At 39.1% G+C, this 25,702-nt stretch overlaps 1 protein-coding gene across 2 annotated transcripts in view; it reads right to left on the minus strand.

Moving 5' to 3' along the window:
* macrod2 (mono-ADP ribosylhydrolase 2) overlaps positions 1-25,702 on the minus strand; it is a 473,143-nt gene that overhangs the window by 335,387 nt on the left and 112,054 nt on the right. For both annotated transcript variants that reach the window (XM_056760614.1, XM_056760615.1), the window contains exon 4: positions 2,688-2,717. In XM_056760614.1, coding sequence (XP_056616592.1) covers positions 2,688-2,717 — 30 coding nt within the window. The remainder of the gene's footprint in view (positions 1-2,687; positions 2,718-25,702) is intronic.

Below are 25,702 nucleotides of genomic sequence, written 5' to 3' on the forward strand. Positions count from 1 at the left end.
CCTCGATAAACGATAGCAAGGCAGGAGAAAAGAAAACACGTTTGTGTAGCTGTCGCCCTGTAGGTGATATTGTTGGGTCAAGAGAGATAAAGCCACCCAGGACACACAAGATATTTTTTGAAACTAGAGAGACACAGATAAAGACGAGAGAGAGCGTTGTCTTGAGGGGGATCAAAAAAGAGTGATGGAGGGAAATGCTGCCTTTGACTGAAGTTTCCTGACTAAAATTAATGAAGTTTTGCTATCCAAGATCAGTTTTTCCTCATGCTAGCCATAAAATGAGTAGTGCTTATTTGGTTGTACAATTATTGTCAAAGGATTACAGTCCATGATTTTAAACAACAGTGTCCAAAATACCTTCCACCATCCTGGCAATTTTATTTCTGGCTTGGCAACTTTATTTCTGTATTTTGCGTCCTCCAGACTTTAACATTTTTCCTTTTTTAAGACACTCAATTCAAATCCCTCAGGTCCCTTTAGTGAGAACATTCCGCAATGAGCTTTAATATAAAACTTACATCAAAAATGATAGTTTCCAACTTTTCTTTTCACTGCCCTTGCAAAAGCCAATTTCTACTGGAATTTGGTGTTTGGTAAGTGTTAACTTTGGACTCTCCCCCTATGTGTTCTGCGGCTGCTCACTGCTATTTTGAAAGTTCAACTTGTGTGTTTTCTTGTGACGCCAACCTTCCCTTCATTTTTTTTTTGGAACTTAACCAAATGTCTTATAAGTAACGGGTTAATTGGTTTTCTAGCGCTGGCATCAGGGGGATGGCAATTAGGCAAGACAATGCTCTTGATATGGGCTTTGATTCAACTCCCCCTGGAGCCGCACACAACAATGAGCTCCTTTTTATCAAGGATGCGAGCTCTGTTTGTGGGCTGACGCACTTGAAAGAATAACAATCCCAGATGCGATACTGCAGACAGGCATTTCCACAGATGTTTTACAGGTAAAAAGAGCGTCGACCGCATTAAAGCTGCAGCATGCACATCTTCCGCACCACACAAAATGATGCGGCGATGTTGTTCTCTATGTATAAATCTCAAGTATATCACAGCACATATCGCATAGCACGCTGTTTTTTTCAATTAATGCGAGTCAAGTTGACCTACATGAATATATGCATAGGGATCCATGGGCGCCCATGAAGGCTTATAAACCAGGGGTGGCCAATCCTGCTCCCGGAGAGCTCATTTCTTTCATAGTTTAACTCCAACCCTATTCAAACACACCTGAACCAGCTAATCGATGTTATCTGAATTACACGTGGGTGTGATGGAGCCGGGATGGATCTAAACTCAGCAGGAAAGCAGCTCTCCAGCTTCACCATTGATCTACACATAGTATATTAGGTCCCATCTCGTATCTAGCCAATCGACGTTTGTAAAAACAATGTAAATGTTTCATTGGTCACTTACCTTTGTTAATCAATTCGACTGTCTAATTGCAGCTCGTAAAGAAGCTCCAAGACTTCGTTCACCAGACACACATGCTAATATCAAAAACCAATTACGCTAAACTAATGAAGAAACCAAATTGCCCTCAAGATGTTTCGCGTCGTGACGAATCAATAAAGAGGCATGATTACGTACAACAGGGGGCCACATAAAGCGCGGGACCACAGCAGTGACTCCCGTTGCTGGGGTCAGACACTGATTCACTGACAAGTGCTCTAGTAAGTAGTTTTGTCACAGATGTGCGACCTCTGCCCTTAATCAGGACACTTTTTTTCTTCTTTGCCACTTCTCCAATCAGGGAGATCAGTCACAGTGGATGATAAGGGTCTATTCTGAGCGGGCGACACCGGGGGGGGGGTGGGTCGGGGGCTTTTAACACACATCAGATAACATAAGAGCCATACTAGGGAGAGTGTGATGCGAGACGGATAGTGTATCACGAGTGCTAATCGCTTCCTCACGAGGGACCCAATCAAGTGCGGTTGGCTCCTGAGATGTGGCAGGCGAGCGGGACCTTCCCTGACACCATGGCACAGATGGATAAACAATGTATCGTGCGAAAGGGTGCAAACCACTGACCTACATTCATTATCTGGGGACTAACTGGATTCCTTAGTAAAGTGAGGTGTTTTTTAAAGAAGAATTTCAGCTTTAATTGGGATGATTCACCACCCCCCCCCCATTCCCGAACATTTTCCTGTTCTTCTCTCATGTCTCGTGCTTTCTGGGTAATTACTTCCATCATGTCAAAGTGTTTGTAAAGATTTTCAAATGAGGAGCTGCGAAGTGTTGTTCTATCAGACTCAACAACCGCCCACATGGGAAACACCGGACATGGTGGACACATCTGATTCTTTCTGCTGCGGATGCAAACATGCTTTGGATGTGATGCTGTCAAAAAAAAAGTATTAACTACGTAGTTAACAGAAGATTCTGTCATCATTTTTACTCTGCACAAAAATATTGTGATGATACTTAAGCTTTTTCTTTCATTACATTTACAAATATTTCGAAAATATTCTTTAAAAATTCTCTTTTTGCTTCACACAAAACCAACAGAGTTAAATAAATGATGACCGAATTTTCATTTCCTTTAATTCAAACACAAACCTGGGAAAGGGAAGTCTTCACATTAAACAAACAAAGCCTAAAGAATCCACCAAACATCTCACACATACTCAAAAATAACGCCACAATGAACATATTGTAAAAGACGAGACACTTACCACCTCCTCCCCCGAGCAGAGACGAGTTCGCTGTTGAGAAAACAAAAAAGAAAAGCAACATGAGTATGCGAATTAAAGAATACTTTAGAAGAAGCACTCCAAAGCACAGAACGCTACATCACACTATCAATCAGATGAGAGCTGAGACATAGAACCTGAAGGTCAAGAACACTCCAAAACCAGGAAGTCGTATTGAATAGATATTTGAGCTGGAAACCGTGCTGCGAAAACGCTATCATTATATTTCTAAATGAACGCCTGGGCTGTGTGTTTTCTTTGAGAGCCGTGGGGTCTGCGTGTAGGTCCGGCACGGTGAGTTTAAGCAGATGCCACTGGAAGCAGGCAAGCGTTTGATGCCCTATATCAGAAGGGTGATAATGCGACAGGTGGCTCAGGGTCCTGCTGCAGAAATCCCTCCTCGTGACTAGATAAGAGCGCTCCCCTTTTCTCAAGAGTGACCATCAGACATACAAATGAAGGTACCTAACCCTGCAGGACAGGTTTCGCATTGGAATACTGTTACAATATCTTTGGTTTATACAGGAAAGGTGGGGGGGCAACAAAAGTTTCATGAGTAGGTATCAAAACACATTTAAGAATGACCAGACTTTCATCATCTGGTACTTATACTGCAAGTCTATGAAAGATCAATGGGGAGATTAAAGGAGAATAAAAAAACTGCATTTGGCTAAAAAAGGCAAAAGTTCATTGGAAGGATAGAGGAAGCGTTTGTTTTTCATCTCGCCTGCCCAATTCAGTCCCTAATGGATCTGGGTTTTATGAATCAAAAGCAAATTTAAAGCAAACAGACAGTAATTTAAAACTGAGAATACTGTAAAATTGCTTCTGACCTGGAAAAGAGATTATTTAAGTATTAAAACTGAAAGACATAACCAGTTATTTCAATTTTTTCTCACACATCTTTATCCCAAATTCTGCACTATTCCAAAAAAAATCCAAAAGCATTTATATATTTAATGAGCTTTCTAAGAGTAGTTAACATTTGTATGTCAAGCACAAAGAATGATGTCATAGTGTGCGTCTCTCTCTCTATCAGACGTATTTTCCGCACTGTCATAGGTTTCACGTAGGTGTGTTTTTGGATGATACTCACTCTTCACATAGTCCTCAAAACAATCAGAAATCTTAAAAGCATCATACGAGAAAACTGTGAGTGTGTGCTGACAGAATTCACATTCCATTTTTTGTTGTTTAGACAATAAGAATGGAGATAACAGCGTGATGATGGATGAGTGTATAACTGCCAGACTGCTGTTGACAACTACACTTCTTCAAAGTCTAGGTCATTTTCCAAAAAAATATTTTTTCTGACAAACAAAAATAAGTCAAACATCACTGTGCAGACAATATTGATTTTTGATTGGGGAATGTGAAAGATGTACATGTATATATATATATATATATATATATATATATATCATCAAACCTAACCCCACAGATATAAAAAAAACACTACTTTTAACACTGTTATATTATTAACCCAACCCTGGTGACATGCGCCTTTAAGGCCATAATCTAGATATTCCTACTAGGTGTAAACAGGGCTTCAGAACTATCATGGCTGATATCCATTGAAAATTTCAGACATAATCCAAAGACATATATAAGAGTTTCAACACAGCACAGACACTCTAATGGTGTGCCAGAGAGCTTTCCCTACAACGACAGCACGGCTTCCCAGTGGGAACGCCAAGAACGTTGAGAATAATGACCCAAGAGGGCCCTTTTATTTTTTACTTTCTGTAATATTTCTTTCCCTTTGTGCTTCAGTCTCTACTGGTTATTTCTGATCTTTCTTTGGTCTTTATTCAGAGAGAACAAGCGTCTAGGAAAAACTGTTACCTCCACTGAGATCAACAACAAGACTAACCCCAAACCAACTGATATCAAGGGAGACATTAAAATTCTCAAAATCGATGGGGACTTTCCTTTACAGAGAGAAAGGAAAGCGGGTGAGCTTTGAAGAACATCTCGGTGCTGGCGTGATGTTGCACTGGCTACTGGCAGCATGATCCGAAGTGACAGGAACTTCAATTTAAACAGGTCATAGTTAAAATCTAAACAGAAATCCACACCAGAGGTATAATCAGGTCTGATCACATTAATACAGTTGTGGCTAAAATGGGTAGAGCTGTTGCAGTTGTGCGTAAATGTGCACAGTTTCTAAATTCACAGCTATTTAGTCGTGTTGTGTGTACGTTGGTTTTGTGTCATTTAGATTACTGTTCTGATGTATGGTCTGCTGCATCAAGTAGTCATTTAAGAAAATTACAAGTGGCTCAAAACAAGGCTGCAAGACTGGTTCTTGGTTGTTCTTCGAGAACCAATGTTGCGGAGATGCATGAACGTCTTGCTTGGATGTTGGTCAAGCATAGACTATCTGCTAATATGTTAGTATACCTTCATAGAATTATTACCATTCGGACTCCTACATTTTTTTATGATAATATAATTTACTAATCAGATATGCATTTACATTACACAAGAGGGGCGAATAGTCGACAGATCTCTTTACCCCTACCTAAATCTGACTCTATGAAGAGGACAGTGTTTTATAGGGCAATTGTGTTTTGGAACAATCTTCCAGTTGGGGTTCGTGAAATTAAGGGAAAAACTGGTTTTAAAAAAAGACTAAGACTGTATTTGTTGTTAACATCATTAGATTGTATTATGTGACACTTATTTTATTTAATTTTATATTTAATTTTATTTTTTTTGTTCTCTCATGTGTATTTACATATGATATATTTGGGAGTAATTGTGATTGTAATTATTGGGTTTTTGTATGTATTGTTTGGACCCCAGGAAGACTAGCTGTCGTTTCGGCGTCAGCTAATGGGGATCCTTTTGAAATAAACAAATAAACAAATAAACAAATGTCATATTGCTCATTTGATTGAGACATTTATCATCGTACACCAGTTACCTCACTCTTCATCTCATTTTCAGGTATACGAGTATGGTTAAATATGTATTGTGTATGTATTAAATCACAACTGAAATGCCTAACCAATCATCATCTATTTTATAACAATAACACAGAAACCTAAACAGCATTATAAATTATTAGTATTTTGATTATCTATGTAAACTCACAAGCTTCCTTCTTTAGACACAAAACAAACGTGGACCCATTGACTTTCATTGGCCCAAGTCTTGCAATTGTTCAACTGAATACAAACAAATAAGACAAAAAAAGAGAAAACAAACATCTCCCAACAATGTCATTCTACAGCAGGAAAGCAGACATGAAAACAACCATGAGCTCCTCCTGTGTCATCCTGGATCTCTGACCTGCTGGGTGTTCACCCTTGATAAGAGCACAAAGTCTGTATCTAGTAAAGTTTTCCTGTGCTCTCCAGGTCATAAATCCCAGTTAAAGCTTCCCCTCATTCTGACGCGGGCTGGTGGGACTCACAGAGGTGGGCGTCCCGCTAAGCTCGTAAATCTAACAATACAGCAACGCCGAGATTGTGCTGGTCATTAGTTAGTGTCAGAAAACAACACGGACGCGCCGGCCTCCACCATGACGACATCCTCACACGTTCCTATACTTCCACACACACAATTGCATCTTCCTGCATTTTCTTTAACACTCATTGTTGATGCCAAGCAGTTAAAAGCTCCTAGTACTTTCCTGTTGGCCCAACAGGTAAGCTCAGGTTGCTCTGTATTGAAATATCACAGACAGTAACACAACACAAAGGTGTCAAAAAGTGTAGAACCGCGAACGATAAAGACACTTCAGAAAAATTGACAGGAATGGCAAGCTTACATTGGTGTACAATTTTCACTTTATGGTCATTTGTTATGTAGAAGAAGCTTATTCATAGTGAATTATGGTATGCTGACGGTACAGTCCTAGAGCTGCATGGGGATATAATTTGATATCCTGATATTTTTTGAGATTTCACACACTGTATATCTTATCATTTTTGTTAGGGGCGTTAACAGACAGATCTTAAAACTAGTCCCAGACTAAATGTTAGAGGTGTCTTGATGACTACTTGCACTGATATATGTTAAAATATAATAATGTTTTGTCTCATGATGCACACAGTAATTTTTTTTATAGTATGTTTTAAAAACGACCAAAATATCCTGATTTAACAAAATCCTAGTCCTAGTTAAAGAGCTAATCCCTGTCGAGGAAACCATCTCAAAATGTTGAGTGAAAAAACATCCTAAAAATATATATTTTTTAAAGTAACGATATTTAATATTCATGATTTTCTGTAATTTTATGTTTTCAGCACAATTATCTCATGAATACCTAATATTGAATATATATATCACCCTGCTATACTGTACATTTATATATCTGCCAGGACCTTTATGGGTGGTTTCCCAGACAGAGATTATTTTAAACCAGGACTAGGTCATAGTTTAATTAGGGAATTTAAGTGAGTTTAACAAATTTGAATGATTTTAACATGCCTTACTAAAAACATTACTTGTGTGCATCTTGAGAGAACAAGAAGGCAATGATGTATTTAAAGATATGTCTGTGCAAGTTGTTTTCCGTTTGGATAGCTCGTACATTTATTTTAGTCTAATCCCTATCTGGGAAGCTGCCCCTAAATTAACCAAGCAAACACACTTTTATACTCTCTTTTTTGCTAGTTTTTTTTTAAGCTCTAAGCTCTTATGATGTCAAGTTCAAAAAATAAGATCAGTTTATATAAAAATAAGATTTTTCCACAAAATTCAAGCAAGTACAATATACACATGTCAAAAGGAAGAAAACGCTATATTTAGCATCCTGAGATACTTCACATGACAGTATCTAGTTCGAAAATATATGCCTTTCGTGATGCAGAAAGTTCATATGTTTGCCTCATGTCAAAGCCAAAAGCATTATTCCAAAGTTCAACAGTTCAGCCATGTGAAAACCCAGCCAGCGAAATCCTCAAAATGGGAATGATAGGTGAACCACCCCCAGCTCACACATACACGTCTGCCTTCCACTTCATGAGACGGCTTAACTAGGTCTGCCAGTCAGCCCGAAATTTTGGGTTAAGTCATTACTACAGTAAGCAATGGCTTGTACACTACCACACACACACAAAGACAGACACATGCACACACAGACACACTCCCAGAGCATTCTGCAAAATCACTCAAGGTTGAAAATATCAGTGAGAACCCATCTCATGTCAGAAAAGCTCAGCGTTAAATTGAACCAAGTCTTGTGGGTAATGATAAGACTCTTTATTAACCTCTGAAACAGAGAGAAATACGGACGGGCGAGAGAGAGGGAGAGAAAGAGACAGGCTGTATTTCTCTTTTAGAAGCACATTAAAAATACATGCGGTTTTGCCTGACCCAGGCGCAGCGTAGTGCGATAATTCTGCTCGGCTCTTTTGTTCTTTATTGCATCGAGTTCTCCCAGAGGAACCCGTCTGAAACCGCCGAGCACCGGAGCAGGACAAGCTGAATCAGAGAGTACGGTACCAGAACAGATCTCTCATCTCTCTCTCTCTCTCTCTCTGTATATACACTTATATAGCAGTCAAGAGTGGAAAAGCCTAAAAGCACTCAGTGGCAAACTGGTTCTGATCAAAGCTCCTCACTCTGCACATCAGTGAGGTCCGTTCACATGACACATCAATACAGCCCTGCATCCCAGGCAACTGTACGAGGAGGGATTCTAATCCCCAACATGCCCTGGAATAAGATGATCAAGAGATCTTCAATCATAGCTTCCAAGGCCAGCTTGAGTAAATTATGAAAGGTCCAGAGGCAGGTGAAGGATGAATGAGGTGGAAGAAGCAGTTTTATAGACAGGTATGCATCTGGAATGGACACAAACATCTAAACATGACCCTGGGGTATAGGAGAGTGGGGTAAACTGTTCCACATATTATGCTTTAGGGAAGGATGAAATACTTACAATTGTTAAAAATGTTAAGTTTTTAAATAGATATTGGCCCATCTGCTATGAAGTGATTGATAGAAATCCTAGAAAAGTAATCCATAAACTAGGAAACCGTGACTACTCGTATAATGAGATGTTTACTCTCATTTACTTTATTTTATTTATTTTTTTTCAACATTTGTAATATAATTTTCTGCATATGACACACTTTACCCCACAGCTACCTGGATCAATTTGATTTGACCATACGTATTTTTTATGATTTTTGATACAGCTTGCCCACTGACACAACTGAAATAAACACACAAAATCAACCTGCGACAACAGAAGGCTGGGCATCAGTTAATTTGTCTTGCTATCCCAGCGAGCCTTCTCTACACAATATCAATCACAGCAGTTGCCGATACCAGGCCAAACAACTGCAGCTCAATACTAACCTGACCTTCAAACTTCTAACGATCAACCGGCCCTGAAAAAAATATCTAGATTTTCTAACTTTGAAACACATCTCCTAACCTACAATAATAAATATATGCCCTGCGCATCTGTTTGTCTCAACAGAAATCTCTTTACTTGGAGATCTTCTCTGCTTTTTGTGCATCAACCGGTTCATTTGTGTGAGGACAAATATCAGATACAAAGCCGTTGCAGCAAAACACTGAAGTGCATCATCATGAATGCATGACGGTGCCGTGGGACCTGTTGAGAACGGGAGCAAGACGGAGCTAGAATTGTTACACGGAATGGTCCTTGATTCATTTTCATCATAAATTCTAAAAAACGTGTCAGATGCATTCTGGATGGCCCAGACTTGCCTACTTAAAGAAATTCTCATCAAAAGCGCAGAAAGAGAAAACTAGGCTACATAATTCATCAGCCCTTCACAAATTTCATGCCACTCTCAACTTCGAGTTTTCCTTTGAAGGACACGGGAGAGAGCTTTTTTGACAGAGCAGCTTTTACTCTTCTCAAAAGGCCAGCGCTTGATGAAGTTCCTTTTTAAAACAAAGAAATTCAAACACCGCATGCACAACATATAACAGTCGTATTGTGCCTTCTTGTAATGTTTCCAAATGTTTCTAGGAGGCATGATGTCATCAAAACTTTGAGTTTTGCATAACTACAAAATGCAGTGTCTATTAAAGGGACAGATCACCCAATAATAAACATTTTGACATTATTTTTCCTACTATGGTAGCCGATGGTGGCCAAGAACTGTTTGCTTACAAGCATTCTTCCTATCCTATCCCATTATTAATATTCATGTTTTTGAGTCATCTTTAGTACCTCCACAAACGTATCAATACAATGACTTTGTTCACTTGTTACATTTCCTATCTAACAATCTCGCTTCTATCCTTCTAATGTCCTTCCCCCTTAGATGTGATGAGCATAAAAAGAGCAACAACAAACAATAATGACAAGAAATAATGACGCTTGCACAGATGAATGTTGAGATGGCCTGATACATTGTGCGAGGTGTTATGATTCATCACTTGAAAGTAAAAAAAATAAAGAAACAGGATATAAAACCAGACAGTCTCATTCTGTTGGTCTGGCCCGGATGACTTCAATCACTAAAACAACATTATAGTTGATTCTAAAAGATCCGATGTGGAAGTCTTATATAAGAGGCAAAAAATGGGTCAGGACTGTGAGAGAACAGACTCATCAAAAAATAATTTGTTCAGCACCACGCACGCCTGTTTACCAGGAAAAAACTAGCACTAATGTATTACAAAGACAGATTCTTTTAACATTAGGTATAGACTATATGTCTGATTAACATGACCTTTGAGATGTGTGGGACGAGCAGAAAGAGTACAATCAAAGAAAACGGAGGTTTATGTAAGGCAGAACATACAATCATGACCACAGGTCTGCAAGCACTGTTAATGTCAGATTTGCTGATGTGAAGTGATGTGACGGCCAAATAAGGTAAGTCATACTCAGAATTTGTCCCATTCTGCATTGACACAATTTTGAAAAATTGCAAAACTTTTAAACACCTTTTTTGTCAGGTTATTAAAGGTCCAGTGTGTAATTTTTTGGAGGATCTATTGACAGAAATGCAATATGATATGAACAACTATGTCTTCAGAGTTGTATTAAGACCTTACATAATGAAGTGTTCTGTTTTCATCTCCTTATAGAGCGTTCCACCCGAACGCGACTTGCGCGAATGAATCGCGCTATTCGTGCGTAGTTGGATGCTTGAACATTATGAGTTTACTCGCTTCATTTGCACGAGAAATTCGCTTCATTCGCGCGTGAAATTCGCATCACTACAGACGGGAATTCGCGTCATGGGAGCGGCTTCTGTCAGGTGGCTCCAGTCTCGTACATATTCATATAGTTTAAATTGAGTAAAGAGCATTTTTTTACTCACTCACTTTCTTCCAAGCAAGTTCCGTTTTATTCCGGTTTCGATAAAAGTAAGATGTATCGTACAGCTCCGGGTATCCACATACAGCAACAATGATTTTGTCCTCAATTGTTGTTTTGGATTTCTGCCTATCACGTCACTACTAGAACAAGCTCCTGATTGGTTCACACGGTTTGAATTTTTGCCAAAGTTCTGATTTTTTAACTTGCTTGGTTCGCACGATTCACTTGTTATGTGCGTCAAACGCCCGAAAGGTCAATTCGCGCCGCAGGATGTCCTATCGCGTCTTCATATTGTGTCAAAATATCAGATTCAACACAGACAACAGCATATTCGAGGTTAAAGGCGAAACAGAAGAACAAATAAGCTTGGTTTGCTGGAGATTTCTTTGTTCTGCTAAACACATACGTCAGTAACCAAACCGATCTCATCCCCCATTGACTCCCATAGTATTTATTTTCCCTACAAAGGCAGTAAACGGGGGATGAGATCTGTTTGGTTACTGACATTCTTCCAAATATCTTCTTTTGTTTTCAACAGAACAAAGAAATTTATACAGGGGCGAGTAAATGATGACAGAATTTTTCTTTATGGGTGAACTATCCCTTTAACAACAAAAAACAAAGGTCTCAATGAAGTATGTAAAGCTACGGCATTCAGTTCAAAGCATCGGAAATGTATTCCAGCTACTTGAACATAAAACTATGGTCGGTTTTTGCACCTCACAAGGAAAAGCGTCACGCCTGGATTAAAATCTCACGCCAACTGCGCCCACTGTTACTCGGTGAGCCATAAAGAGGAGATAAACAAGGTTATTACCCAAACCTGCATGGTATCATTAGTGCCCAGGGCCACACACAAATAGAGGCGATATCAGAGCATCATGGCTACTGAACGTTTATAGCCGTATTTACCTGAACATAAAACCATCATAGGAAAAAATTGTGCCTATTTTTGCATCTTTTAATGGTGCGCTATTCAGATACCTCCCAGAACTTACATACCCAATGTGCAGCTCTTCAGATGCTCACATCTTTAATGAGCACAAAATAACACTACATGCGGCTTTTAGAACAGAAACTAGCAAGGGGTAATTGTAACCATATTAGGCAGATTATGACCAGGGTCCAGGAAAAAATTTGGTTTGAAAACAAACGTGCAGATGTCTCTGATTACAGTTAAAAACAAATACGGTAATGGACTACAATGAAGAATTAATCAGAAGCAGCTCTTGCACCTGGAACAAAAGATTTCATGACTGCTTTAAATCTCCAGAGATGTTTTGATTGGGCCAAATGACGTTTCATCAAAAGAAGTTCACATTAAACCCAAGTGCAAAATGACTCTGATAACGCGTACTTTGGATGGATCTGTTTTTAGTTCAGAGGACCATTTTCCAGTAAGCACTTAAAAACAAGCTGCAGGTTTGGAGCAGACTGTAGTTAAGAAGGTATTTGAGGGATGCATGTTATGTCTTCGATAAGTGGCAAAGGGAAAGTTGAAGGCCAAGTAAAAGGCAATCAACCTGAATATTAACAACAGAGATTTGCATAAGCTTCAATTTGAATTTCAATGGCATCAAAATGGGAGCCCAAGGATTTGAGGTAGACGCCTGAAAGTGCTCACCAATCACTCATACATACAAAACATGTACAACTTTTATAAAAAAACTGTCACCCTTTAATCTTAAAGTGATAGTTAACCCAAAAATGAAAATTCTGTCATCATTTACTCACCCTCCTGTCACTTCAAAGCTATGTGACTAGCTTTCATCCGCAGAACGCAAAAGAAGATATTTTGAAGAATGTTGGTAACCGAACAGAGCCTGCACCCATTCATTTCTATTGTATGGACACAGAACCAATGCAAGAAAATTGGTGCCGGTTTACAACATTCTTTTCAGCATTTTCTTTTCAAATCTGCAGAAGAAAGCTTGAGTAAATGATGTTAGTATTTTCTTATACAGCTTTATTCATCTAGCTGCTATATTATAGAGATAATATTCTGAAAAATATACATTATTTCATATCAGGCGTTTCAAATACATACAAGACAGTAATACAAATCACACATCATGGTAGATTTACATCTGCCCCACATCTTATATACAAACTCAGACTCTTTGCTTCAGTACATCTGAACATGCTGTTTATCACTGCTTGACAGCCTAGATCTAGTGTCTGATGCAATCTTTTAAGACCCCCTTCTCCGATAAAAGAAGCTAAATATTAGCTCAGAGAGGGTTTGAGCGTATATAAGAGCGCATGTGTCTAAGTGCGTTACATAAACGCTGGTATGCGTTCGGCAGTGGAATTCCCACAGTGTGGATAATTGTCTTTCGTCTCATGAGCGTTTATACCTCTCAGTACTCCACATCTCCATTGGAGGCAAAATAACATCTATTGCTTTGCATCACGCTGCAGTGGCATCTGGCGAAATTCATTTTTCAGAAGCAACTACCAGGACACTGTAAATTGTTATTAGAGAATCAGGGCAAATGAGCTTGAATGTGCGTGAGATTTTGCAAGATGCAAGATGCCAGATTCACAAATCTTTCACGCTCTCCAGGAAGAACGAATCCTGATGCTGCTCGCTCTATACGGGAGAGAGCTAAATGCGAGAGCTAAACATCTCAGTGAATGTTGATATTAATAATCAAGAATACTTATATTGTTGTGTTAATACTACACATGTGATAACAGAACATTTTTCAGTGTCTCTAGCACAGAAGGTGGCAGCTTTGCGGCCTTTTACATTCTGTCTTTAGGTCCACAGTGGTAACAAACTCTCTCTAAGCCACCTTGCACTCTTGAGATTGATTCATCGGCCAAATACGAAAAAAATAAACAATATAAAAAAGGACTTTGACTAATTAATAAAAAAAGATCTTACAGTAGTATCGTTAACAAGAATGAAAAAATGAAAAAATCAATATTACGTCAAATCTACTGCATTCCCAGCTGACATTGTCCCTTATAGATTTTTAATACAAATCATAGTTATAAGAATGGTAAATCAGAGTTTATGTAAAAAAAACTGTTCGCTGTCAGCACTGCCATGATATTTTCCCATAATGCACCATTACAACAGTTACACTCACCTGAAACAGGTATACACACGAAGGAATACTCTTAAATCATGAACAGCCTTTCTAGAATTTGTATGAAAAACACAAATTTGACCTTTCCAGGAACCTGACCGAATTTGAGTGCCCTAACATTGATTAGTTGCTGAGTTTCTGTAAATAAACCTCAATACCTAGATCATAGCTCAGTTAAAATTCTAATAGAGACGTCGAGCAAACAGAAAAAAAATATCTTATGAAAAGCACATGAAAGCGGATGACCTTCACCGGCTAGAGAAATGAGGAGTAACACATTTCTAGAAGCCCCTGATGGATGTGAATGGCAAGACCCGTCTTTTTTTACTTATGTAAAAAACAGAAAAGTAAAGTTAACTAATAGTTGGTGTGAAATTCTCTAGTAAGTAAATAATGAGTATGATGGAAAGAAAACCACTCAGTGAACACTTCATCGCTAATAAAACAGTCAAATTTGGTAAAATCATGTATTTTTTAACAGATATTCACGTCTTTTTGAAATACGTGGCAAAACTGTTCAATTACAGCAAATTTACAAGAAAAACATACTTTTACAGGGAACTTTTTTTATGGTATATTTCTGGCAGCCTAGCTAGAATTTTTTTCCAGTCTAATTTAAAAATATGGTCAAAAAACATCAATTTACATGAAAAATTACAAAAACAGAGAAGACTGCTATTTTTATTTTTGAGGGGGATTCACAGTGTATATTTCTCAGTAAAACTGTGTAATTAGGCCACCTGACAAGAATCATCTCATTCTGCTGGTAAGCAAGAAACCTCCACGTCCTTGCATCTCAAGGACATTCCATTTGAAATGCATTGAATGTCACGTCATTCTTTTCAACGCCTGCTTAACTCGACTTGGCTCTTCTGTCAGTGACCAATCAGTTTGGACGTGCCGAGACAAGCCCCCTGTTTTCAAACCCCTGGCTGCTTGCTTGCTGTCTTGTTTGATCTACCTTTCCTTAACCAGACGCAGGTAAACAAAACACATTTTGAAAGATTCCATTCTGGAAAAAAAAACCCATGATCCCATGAGCCAGGGTGATTAATTAGGGGGTTTTTGAAACGGGGGGCGTAAACACTCCCTGCCAGGAGGTAAATTCAGAGACGTCAGAACCCGACAGTGCACCTGTCAACTGCTAGATGACTCCTCACCTTTGTTTGTGTCCACACTCTTGGTTTATACAAAGTCGCATGAATTTAGTCAAGACGGAGGGCAAATTAAAGTGAAGCAACAGATGGGCTTAATGCATGATGTGATTAAAGCTCAACTCATCAAGAACACAACCAGCGTCCTATAAGATTTGACCATTTTGTTTTGTTATCTACGGATTAAAATACCACAGAAATGGAATTGAACTTTAGGATGCAACAAGACTGAATAAGAGTACAGTGCAATTTATTGACTTAAAACCTGGCTTGTCTTAAAGGGGCAGTTCACCGAAACATAATTCTTTCATCATTCCGTGTCATTTTAAACCTGTATGGCCTTAATTCTTCTGCAGAAAACAAAAGAAGATATTTTCAAGAATGTTGCTAACAAAACAACACTGGCCCCATTGACTTCTACTGTATGGAAACAAAACCACAAAGACATTAAAAGCATATCTTCCGTTATGTTTCTCAGAAGAGAGACATTGGCCTACAGGTTTTGAATAAAAGGATAGTGATTTTTCTTTCATAAAGAATACAGAATGATGTACAATCACAGTAAACAGCTTGACAGGTCAGTCAAATAATGAACTCCTATTTAAAATAAATGACTTGGTTGCAAACTGTTGTCAGTATAAATGTCTGCTCTTAAAGCAGAACTGCTAGAAATCTTTAAATTCGACTAAACTCCATCACAAATTAAAGGACAGCACCAAAACCGCTGTAAAAACAGATGCAAGTGAAGCAGTGGCCTAGTGTTCCAGGCACAATAAGGTATGGTGCTCGCACAAAACTCACAGGTTTGAATCAAGTCCTCCTCCTGTTTCCATAATATTGTGCCATCTCTACAGCACAGACTGAATCAATATGCTGAGTGAAGGTCTATTTAATAAAATATCTACATTCTTTTGGCACACTTAATACACTACAAGTAAGAACTTATCCACTAAAAGTGTCATCTAACCATATAAGTGCTTAAACAAACCGCCTGTGTATAATGCTTTCATACAAGCGTTTATCTTTTTCTCCCAAACTCTGTAGCAAAGTCCTATCCGACTGTAAGCTGCTACCTCAAGCTGCTTAAAATCTGAGGTTCCGTCCCACCAATCTCAATATTCAATTGAAAAGTCCCAGCGAGAGCCTGCAGTTTGATATAATAGAAGCAGCGCTGCTAAATTGGGATTTGGCATCAGATTAAGCTCTCTATGATATTTCTCCCTGAGCAGACTAAAAGAATGTGACACTGGTAAGATTAGAGGAGGACTTCAAAGAAGTGGGATTTTGTGATCATTAATGGACGTCCTAATTACTGAGGATGCAGTGGCGCTCTCTCTCTTCACGTCCATAACGAGGCACGGCTGCCGTTAAAGTCACAAAAGTGTCTCATTGGCATCTCGGATGAATTCTGCCACACTGATGCACTTGGATAAAATGAAGACTCTTCAACGCTGTCATTTTCTTTAAAGCACACCTGGGTGCTTTGCTCAGTCGTGGAGAAGATGACAGGCCATATGAAATGAGCAAGAGCTGCCACAGGTAATCATAAATTATACTGTGAAGATATTTAGCACAACCAGCAGTTTCTAATAAAATAAATGCTAATAAAATTTGTCATAATTTACTCAAGTTGTTCCAGATCTGTATGAATTTCTTGGTTCTGACGAACACAGAAATATATTTGGAAAATGCTTATAACCAAACAGTCATTGGCCACCACTGACTACCATTGACTTTATAAATGACTTTGTTCTGGTGTACACAAAATAAGATATGACTACAATTGGAATGTTGACTATGGTAGTCTGAAAATTGAGAAATGTCTCCGTGTTTGTGTACATACAATGGAAGTCAATGGGGGCCAATGTAGTTCAGTCACCATGTCTTCAAAATCTATTTTCTGTATCTATTCTTTCCATGTTCTGCAAAAAACTGGTTTGGAATGACAAGAATAAATAAATACAGAAAAGCCTTTCTGGGTGCACTATCCCTTTTATCTGAAGGTAAACATTTCACCCTCTTCCACAGATAAGATCTTAAAGCAGGGTTTCCATAAACCCACCCGCACGCAAACAAAAACAGACAAAACCAGTTTAGTTCAACTTAGACACTGTAAACGCAGAAAATGTAGCCTTCTTATCTCCTCAACTTTCATCTGGATTTCTGTCTTCCTGTAATGTGGGCATACCACACGCGGCAAGGAATTCAACACGGAACGGTTTACGGATATCTAAAGCTCTGGAGAAGACAGCACACCCGTTTGTACTCGAGGTGGATCCATCAGACTCTGTATAAAGATCCAGCAGATGTCTTGAACTCCCTGACAGCCTCTCTTCCTCAAATCTCCTAACACACTTTCATGTGAAGTCCTATCAGCCAGCGCCAGGCCTGAGGAAGAAAACTGTCTGGGCTCTCCGAAGGTTCTTGTCAGGATGACAGGCAAAACCCTGAGGTAATGTTCAATGCGCTTGTCCAATCATCAACCTCCCCTGGCAATGGACGCTGTGGTCGGCAGTTCACAGGTGGCTGCCTGTTGCTGATTGGCTGTTGGAATCACATGATTAGATAAAGGGTCAAAAAGCAGGCAGAGGTAAGCGGGACGGGATGTGGTTTATAGTGCACTTCCATCATTAATTAGAGCAGACAAAAGAAAGAGGAATAATGTAAGTAATGTTAGACCGCTGACTAAAGCACTTGGCTTTCCGTTTAGCTTGATGTTTCTGTAAAACGCAACCCATCAAAACACCCCCTCCATTAGATCTGTGGTGACATCGGTTACAGTTTTGCTAAAACTAAAATAGAAATATCAGATGCAGATATGTACCTACAATAAGCCTGCGGCAAGCAAAACTCCCGAAACCCGACTCTTGGATTAACCTCCACAAGCTCTTCGCGCTTAAGTGAAACAGATCGGCCCTCGAAATACAGGGAGTCAGGGACCCCCCTGCGGTCACCTGTGCTCCCGCAGTCATGCGAGCCCTTTGGGCGAACAGGGGCAGGCGCAGATGTGACAGCCGATGTGAAAGGAGAGCAGTTTAAGTCGAGCCCTGAGTGACAGGATCAAATGTCAGCACACTATTTTATCCACGCAGGACTAAAGGCACAGTCTTTTACTCAACTGGACAAATGTTCCCGCAGGAGTACGAATGCCTCTCCCTACAGCCGAGCTCCCTCTGCTTCTAGGGCCTGTTTAAAGGAAACCCAACGTCACCGTGCTCCCTGAGAATTTCAGTCCTCCCTCCATCCCTTTACTGAGTGGGACCCATTCATTCTTCAATTGGGCTTAATCATGTTTGAATCGAGTAACAGGCCTCTGTCAATCTTGGCAAGTACTCAGGTTGCAGATATGCAATCTCCGATCAGGTCCCTGAGGCATTTTTAACTCATATATAAATAAGGGGATTGTCTCCTGCAAAAATATATGATATGTCACCGCTGGCCAGACAGAAGGGATATGTTACCATCAAACGGTCTAGACAGCCAGCATGGAAATCTGCAGGAAAATCAAGGAGGGGAAGACTGGATATCTTTCAATCTTTGCTTTCTCTGCATCTCATTCTGAAAAATAGGTTAGACAAAATGAAAGTGAAAAAAACTGCTTCGGAGCCTAACAATATTTCCTACTCCGGATTCCGGTCGCTGGGGGTGCAGATTACGCCTTGCAAAACTCGCACCAACCTTAACCGAACACGGTTATTTTTTCAGATGATTCTTAACCTGGATAGGAGAACAGAGCGATTTATGTCCGATGGAGCGAGATGGCCGTTTCCACGCTCCATGCCAAGGGAGTTTACTGCTGCCACCGTGCTAATGCAATCTATGATCTCCGCTGCCCCAATTAAAGAGAGAAATATCCTCTAAACAGCTGGAGAAGAAAGGCCTCTTAGGAAAGGGCAAACTGCTTTTAATGTCAGAAGTCTCATTTATGCAGAGCATCTGCTTTTCAGGGAGTTTTATAGGCGGTGTGTCGGCACACAGCCGTGGCTGGCGAGCACATAGACCTGACCATCTGGAGCGACTGTAAAACTGCGTCTGTGCTGCGTTTGGCGAGCGAAGATGCGGAGACGTAGGACAGCGGAGCAGAAGCCCACTCACGGTTGAGTCAGCGATGACCTCGTTCTGGCTTCGTCTCCATTATACACAATCAGGTTACTCTTTCCTGTCTGCTACAGTATAAATTACACGCCATCCGTCTTTAGACCCATTAAAGTCTGCTTTGCTGGGGATCTTTGCAATAAGATGAAATATAATTTGTGTTCTTGTATGATAGATAAATTCACAGTTTCTCCTTCTGCTAGTCTTCAATTTGCCCTTCAGTTATAGGCGCCGTTATGTTATGTACAATGTTAACAAAAGACCACAATTTAATTTTCAAAACAATAGATCTTCTGTCTAATTTAAACATCATGAAACCATGATTTCCTTAAAGACTCTGGCACTACTAAAACCTCCGACAGTAAGCTGGCAGTCCGTCATAGCTAATGGAAAAAACGTTGCTACATCAGCGAAATACGCAGCCTGCATTTAACTCTGTGAAAGCTCAGTTTTTATCTCTGTTTAATATCCTTAAATAAAACTTTACAAGCTTAAATGGTTTAAATAACTCCGCTATTAGTGAACGTACACTGCTAACATTTGCAATGACTGCGACGTTAAAACACAGAAATGATAAATGAACCCAAGCACTATTCTTCATTATTCAGTCGATTAATACTTACTGATTAAGTTAACCGCTAGATTTGATGTTCAATGACGGCACCAGTAATAAGTGAAACTTTTCAGAGAATTCAATATGTGCTGGAACAGACGACTCTGTAGCAAAATACACCCCTTCATATTGTCCTCTGTAAAATGACAAAAATAAAAAAACTATTAAAAAGTTTAAGTTTATTAAACGTATTAAGTTTATTTACTCTAAGCATAAACGAACAACCGGAGCGAAGTAGTAATGCTTAGTTTTGTGTAAATCAGAATACTTTGAATACAATTTATGTATAAAATAAAGGATTTAGTTGCTTGACTGCATAGATTGTGATCTAAAAACAACTGAAAATAGCTCCTATAGCGAATAAAGGACTGAAAAATATCTATGTTGGGTAACAGGACACAATATAGTAGAAGAAACAAAATCTTTTACACTTAAAGCAATCTAAAAAAAACACTTGATGTGAGTTAGAACATTAAAACTGATACTGTACACAGTACAGTTATTTTTGTATTCAGAAACAAAGTTATTATGTATTAGTATAAGTATTTATGTAACATAACACATCTGTCTCACATAAACATAAAGACAATAACTTTCACATTTACTTAACTATCAGCAAAGCATATTTTAATTATTTGCAATAACACCATGTATTCGACATATTTCTTAAAGGGACAGTTCACAACAAAATAAAAATTCTGTCATCATCTACTCACCCTGGAGTTGTTTCAAATCTGTATAAATTTCTATGTTCTGATGAAGAATGGAAGAATGCTTACTACCACTTTTTGATAATAAGCATTCTTCCAAATATCTTTTTCTACTTGGTTACCATTGACTACCATAGTAGGAAGAATTACAAGTGCCACAGAACTGTTTGCTTTGCTACATTCTTCAAAATATTTTCTTTTATGTTTATCAGAACAAAAACATTTATAAAGCAATTTTCCTACTATAGTGGTCAGTCAATTTTGACCAAGAACTGTATGGTTACAAGAATTCCTCCAAATCATCAGAACAAAAAATTGTTTTTGGATTTGGAAGAACTTGAAGGTGAGTAAATGAAGACTTTTAATTTTTGCGTGAACTGTTCCTTTAACTTTCTATATTTCCTAATGTCTCTACAGTCTCTCTTTACTGTAAAGTTGCTATGCAGCAATGTAAACAGTGAAAGGCGATATAACAATAAAATAAAATTATAATTTGCAATTGCCACAATGCTTACCAAAAATAACAATGTTAAGCTACTGGCTAAAAATAACATCATTTATAATGAATGCATAAAACAACAAACATTCTAACACAGAAAAGTTACAGTCTTTGGGTGACAAATAAAGGCAAGCTTCTGTTTAATTAACAAGACGAGGATTTGTCTGCAACCGCAGTGATTGTGTCTCGCTGCAACATTAGCTCTGTCAAGCTGTCTTCTCTTCCAGCCATTTTACCAGTGCTAAAGAACTTGAAAAAACAATGAAGCCGGCAAAACTGAAGTGAAAACCAAAGTCTACTCTCCATTAACAGCAAAACACAATAGAATGCAGGTTTATAGATCAGTAAAAGAATACTAAGCAAACACATGACACAAGGCTCTCTCTTATTTGCATTGTATCACTGATTTGCATGCATTATTTGTAGGTCACATGACCCCTCTTCATTTCTCTTCCCTTCATCGGCTTATTTAAATACTCCGAATAAAAGCTGCATTTGTATGCAGTTCCAAAACAATCTTTCCCTAAATAAAACACAAGAAAAATGGGCAAACCGATCCAAAATTAGCATTGAATGCGAACCTGCTCGAGCGCGACTGTAAAGCGCTAACAGCAAATTTAATTTCCCATCCAGGAGCAACCAAGCAGGTGTTAGGATTCTGCAATGACTCTATTCTTCATCAGTCTATTTTTATATTTGTGAACTGTCCAGACATCACACAGAAAACGCTAAAGCATGACCAAACTAGAGTGAGAAATGGCTGTAAAAATATGTAAGACACTATCGAGACATTTTATGTCATTCTCATGTTTCGGTGATGCGAGCTGATATGACATGACAAAATATAAATGGTTAATACGAAAAGCATTTTTGTCTGATTCAGAAGGGTACACTGCAGCACCACCTACATGCGTTGCTTTCTTATCTCCCGAATGGCTATGTTACATAAACAGCCTCTTTTCACTCGCACCAGGCAGTGTGCCATTCCTTTCAGAAACAAAAAGTGCTCTCAGCTTGATATTGCCAAAACAGAAAGGCTAGGTTGCCGACGTGAATGTAACAATCTGTGTGATGAATGCTTATGAGGAAAGTTTAAGTCGATATCAGCGTTCATACTCCTAAATCAACCCAGACCTTTAAAAAGGCCCATGCCTTGTCGTAATTACTTTCATAATGTGTGTCAACATGTAGGAAATAATCAAAGAGAAGCTTAAACGGACCTGGCTTTCAAATAGAGTGAATGGGCATTTCAAGATATTCCATAACTCAATTCTACACTGAGGTGTAGTGCTTGACTGCAATGAGCTTTGGATATGAAGACTTACAACCCCATCTTGCCTGGCAAAAGCATTAGATAATGAAGCAAGCCTATTGTAAAGTAATGAGAGCGGCTTGTAAGCTCTTTACAGTAAGAGCAAAATGGCTGTCCACAGGAAGAGTGAGTGGTTTAAACTGACGCTAAATGGTCAAGAAGGACATATTCTTTGGCTTTTGCCCTAATAGAATAGATAAAACATCTATACATTCCTCTGAAATCTAATTTCCGTCAGCATGGCTCGTCTTTATTTAACAGAGACTCGGTCATAAGTGTTTAGTGAAGCAACATGCATCTTTGACATTTTATTGTTGAAAATTACAATCCAATTGGAAAACTACATTTTCAATAAACTAGCTCAATACAATGCTTAATGCAGTTATGTTTCAGATTACAATTAAAGGTCAAGTGTTTGAAATTTAGCGACTTCTAGCGGTGAGGTTGCAAATTGAACTAAACTTTTCGAAGCACTACGGCCTCTCTCACAGGACAAAGATGTCGCGTTTTCCCTTCTTTGCTGAAGGAGATAAAGTATTTACGAAACGCTCTCTGTATAGCAGTTTGTCCGTGTAGGGCTACTGTTGAAACAAAATGGTGAATTCCATGCAAATGGACCCGCGGTGTGTGTAGATATAAATAATTCATTCTATGCTAATAAAAACATAACGCTTCAATATGTAATGTCTTTATACAACCGTGAAGACATAGTTATGTAAAGTATATTATATTGTAATTCTGTCAATAGATCCTCCTAAAAACTACTCACTGGAAACTTAAATGATTGCATGATATATCTCTGGAGGAACTTTAAAGAGATCTCGGATGTTTTTATTTCTACAAGGTAATGAGGCAGATATCCCAGATAAAATAAATCTCAACTAACTTTGTGCCCAACTTGCCTGGTGCAATTTTTGCAACAGTTTGACCAAAAAGGTGGGTTCAACAAAGGCCTAGTTTCGCAATGCACCTAATCTTCTCCGACTGAATGTTAAGAGTATAACTCTACAGACACAAGGTGCGGAGCTCCATCAGCATGTTATCCACACTTCTTGCCTGAGGGTTTTAAGACAAAAGAACATCTATCGGAATTGAAAGAACACATCAGGAAAAGAGAACTCTAGGAAGCTTAAATGCAGCATCTAAACCAAATCAACAAAAACAATGACCAACTTGAATTGTAAAAGCAAGTAAGCAAATAAATCCCATTTGAATGCACTTTGACTAATAACCTTGCTTAGTCACCCTGTTTGACTTCACGTTGTGCAGTTTGCGAGTTGAATTCACCCCAGAGAAACCCAAAAGTTGGATAGTCCAGCAGAGTTTGGTTATGTAAATCTGATGTGTACTTGAGTCAATTTGTCAACCGAACACTGTAGACATCCTCTCGGACACCAGATAAAACATATTAAGATCCATTTCAAGTGAGCAGCAAATCTCGAGCATAAACATTACATTTCGGAAAGTTCTTCCTCCCGGGCACACTGGGGTGTGCATCCCCATCTGCAAATCCAACCTCTGCTTCTTTTCAGATGAGGATTAGAGCTTTTCCTAAAATGGAGGTATTAGGACGTGGCCCAACGGCTGCAGAGGCTAACGCATGTGGAAACGGTGCTCGCCCCGGAAAAGAGCAGCCCGGGCCTGACTAACTTCATGGTAGAGGGAGGAGGGATGAGAAAAGCTAATGATGACCAAGCTTTTTTTCTTTGTGGAGAAACCGTCGGAGCCTTGCTGCTTTCCTGCGAGCCTGCTAGCCCTGGAGAAGAGGGATTAAACCCCGGATCAGGAGAGCTGAATTTACTGGCGCTGAGTAAAAGAGCTCAAACAGTCACCAGTGTTGCTTTCTAATCCTGCTCTTTGTCAATTGAGACAATAGGTTTTTAACTCTCAAAATCCCCCTCTTTCCTTGCATGGTCACTAACGCATGATCACAGCTCTAGAACATGCTATTAAGTAATTGCAAGATAGGCATCAAGGTTTAGACAAAAGATCTTTCAGGAAAAGACCCTGCAGATGTTGTGGGAACGGCAGTCGAATCTAACATACTCCTGGCGCGCACAGGCTTTAGGTTGAACGCTAAGAACACCAAACAGGAACATGCTTGATGAGGTATTCTACAGCCTCAAGAACAAATTACAGCGTACGGTAAGAAGGGAAGCAAACTGACGGTGACCTTTCAGGGGAGGGGGTTTAAAAGCGAATTCTCACTGTGACTTCAAAATGGAAAGCATTTATTTAAAAACCTGCGCACATAGCATGTCCAAAATTCTTGTCTGATCTGCTGACTGCAGGGCACTGTGCGGAGGATCGAACCCACCCTGGATGCCAATTAGAGATGCTCTCATCATCTTATTTGACTCATCGTTCAGTCATCCTAGCTGAGGGGACTGAGCGTTTCGTGGTGAGGAACGAACTGCAGCTTTGCACACCGATACTAAGGCCTAACAAGTAGGTCTGCAACAAAAAGTAGGAATCCACTAAGTACTGAGCTTTTGAAAAAGTCTTGAATTATTAGGTGAATGTTATATTCTCAACTGTTCCTCACATAACTTTTTTTATACCAATGTTTTCATAACATTTCTCAAAGGTTGATAAAACGCTCTTTTAAAGCTATGGCACACTTTTTTGGGATGAATTCAAAAGAAACTTGAGAACTTTGAGGGAACATTGCTCAAAGTTCTGAGACCATAATCTTTTACCTGGGTACCTTTGACTGCAGTTGAAGAAATGTGCTTTATAAATTATTTGGGTTAATATTAGCAAACCCATAGTGTGTCATTGGATAAAGTCAGCAAGATAGTAGGTTCTAGCTGCTACTGCTAACATGAACTAAACAACTAAATATAAACAAAAACAAAGCAAATAACATGCTGACGGATAATACTGAGAGGAAAGATCCTTCAAAAGAGAGATACAAGTATGGGGAACTTACTAGAAGTGTGACTGGAATGTTAAAGGGCTTGAAAGTGAGATTGCTTGCCAACACCTTGTCAGTAACATCCTCCTGCATGCTTCTGATCCTCAGAGGAAACAGTAAAAGAGGTGAGTGTGTGTGCTAATGAGCTAGCATTGTTTCACACAACAGTGAAGGTTATCTGAGGGTGAACACTACTGTATTAAGATCCGCTGGCTGAGGACTACAGGATTAGTAGAACACCCAGATGTTTCCTGGGCAAGACAAACCATCTCCTTCAGCATAGTGAAGCGAAAATGCGACTACATCTTTGTACCGTGTCAGCCACCATAG

This window comes from Triplophysa dalaica, chromosome 11 (assembly GCF_015846415.1).
Source record: "Triplophysa dalaica isolate WHDGS20190420 chromosome 11, ASM1584641v1, whole genome shotgun sequence".
NCBI classification, from domain to species: Eukaryota; Metazoa; Chordata; class Actinopteri; order Cypriniformes; family Nemacheilidae; genus Triplophysa; species Triplophysa dalaica.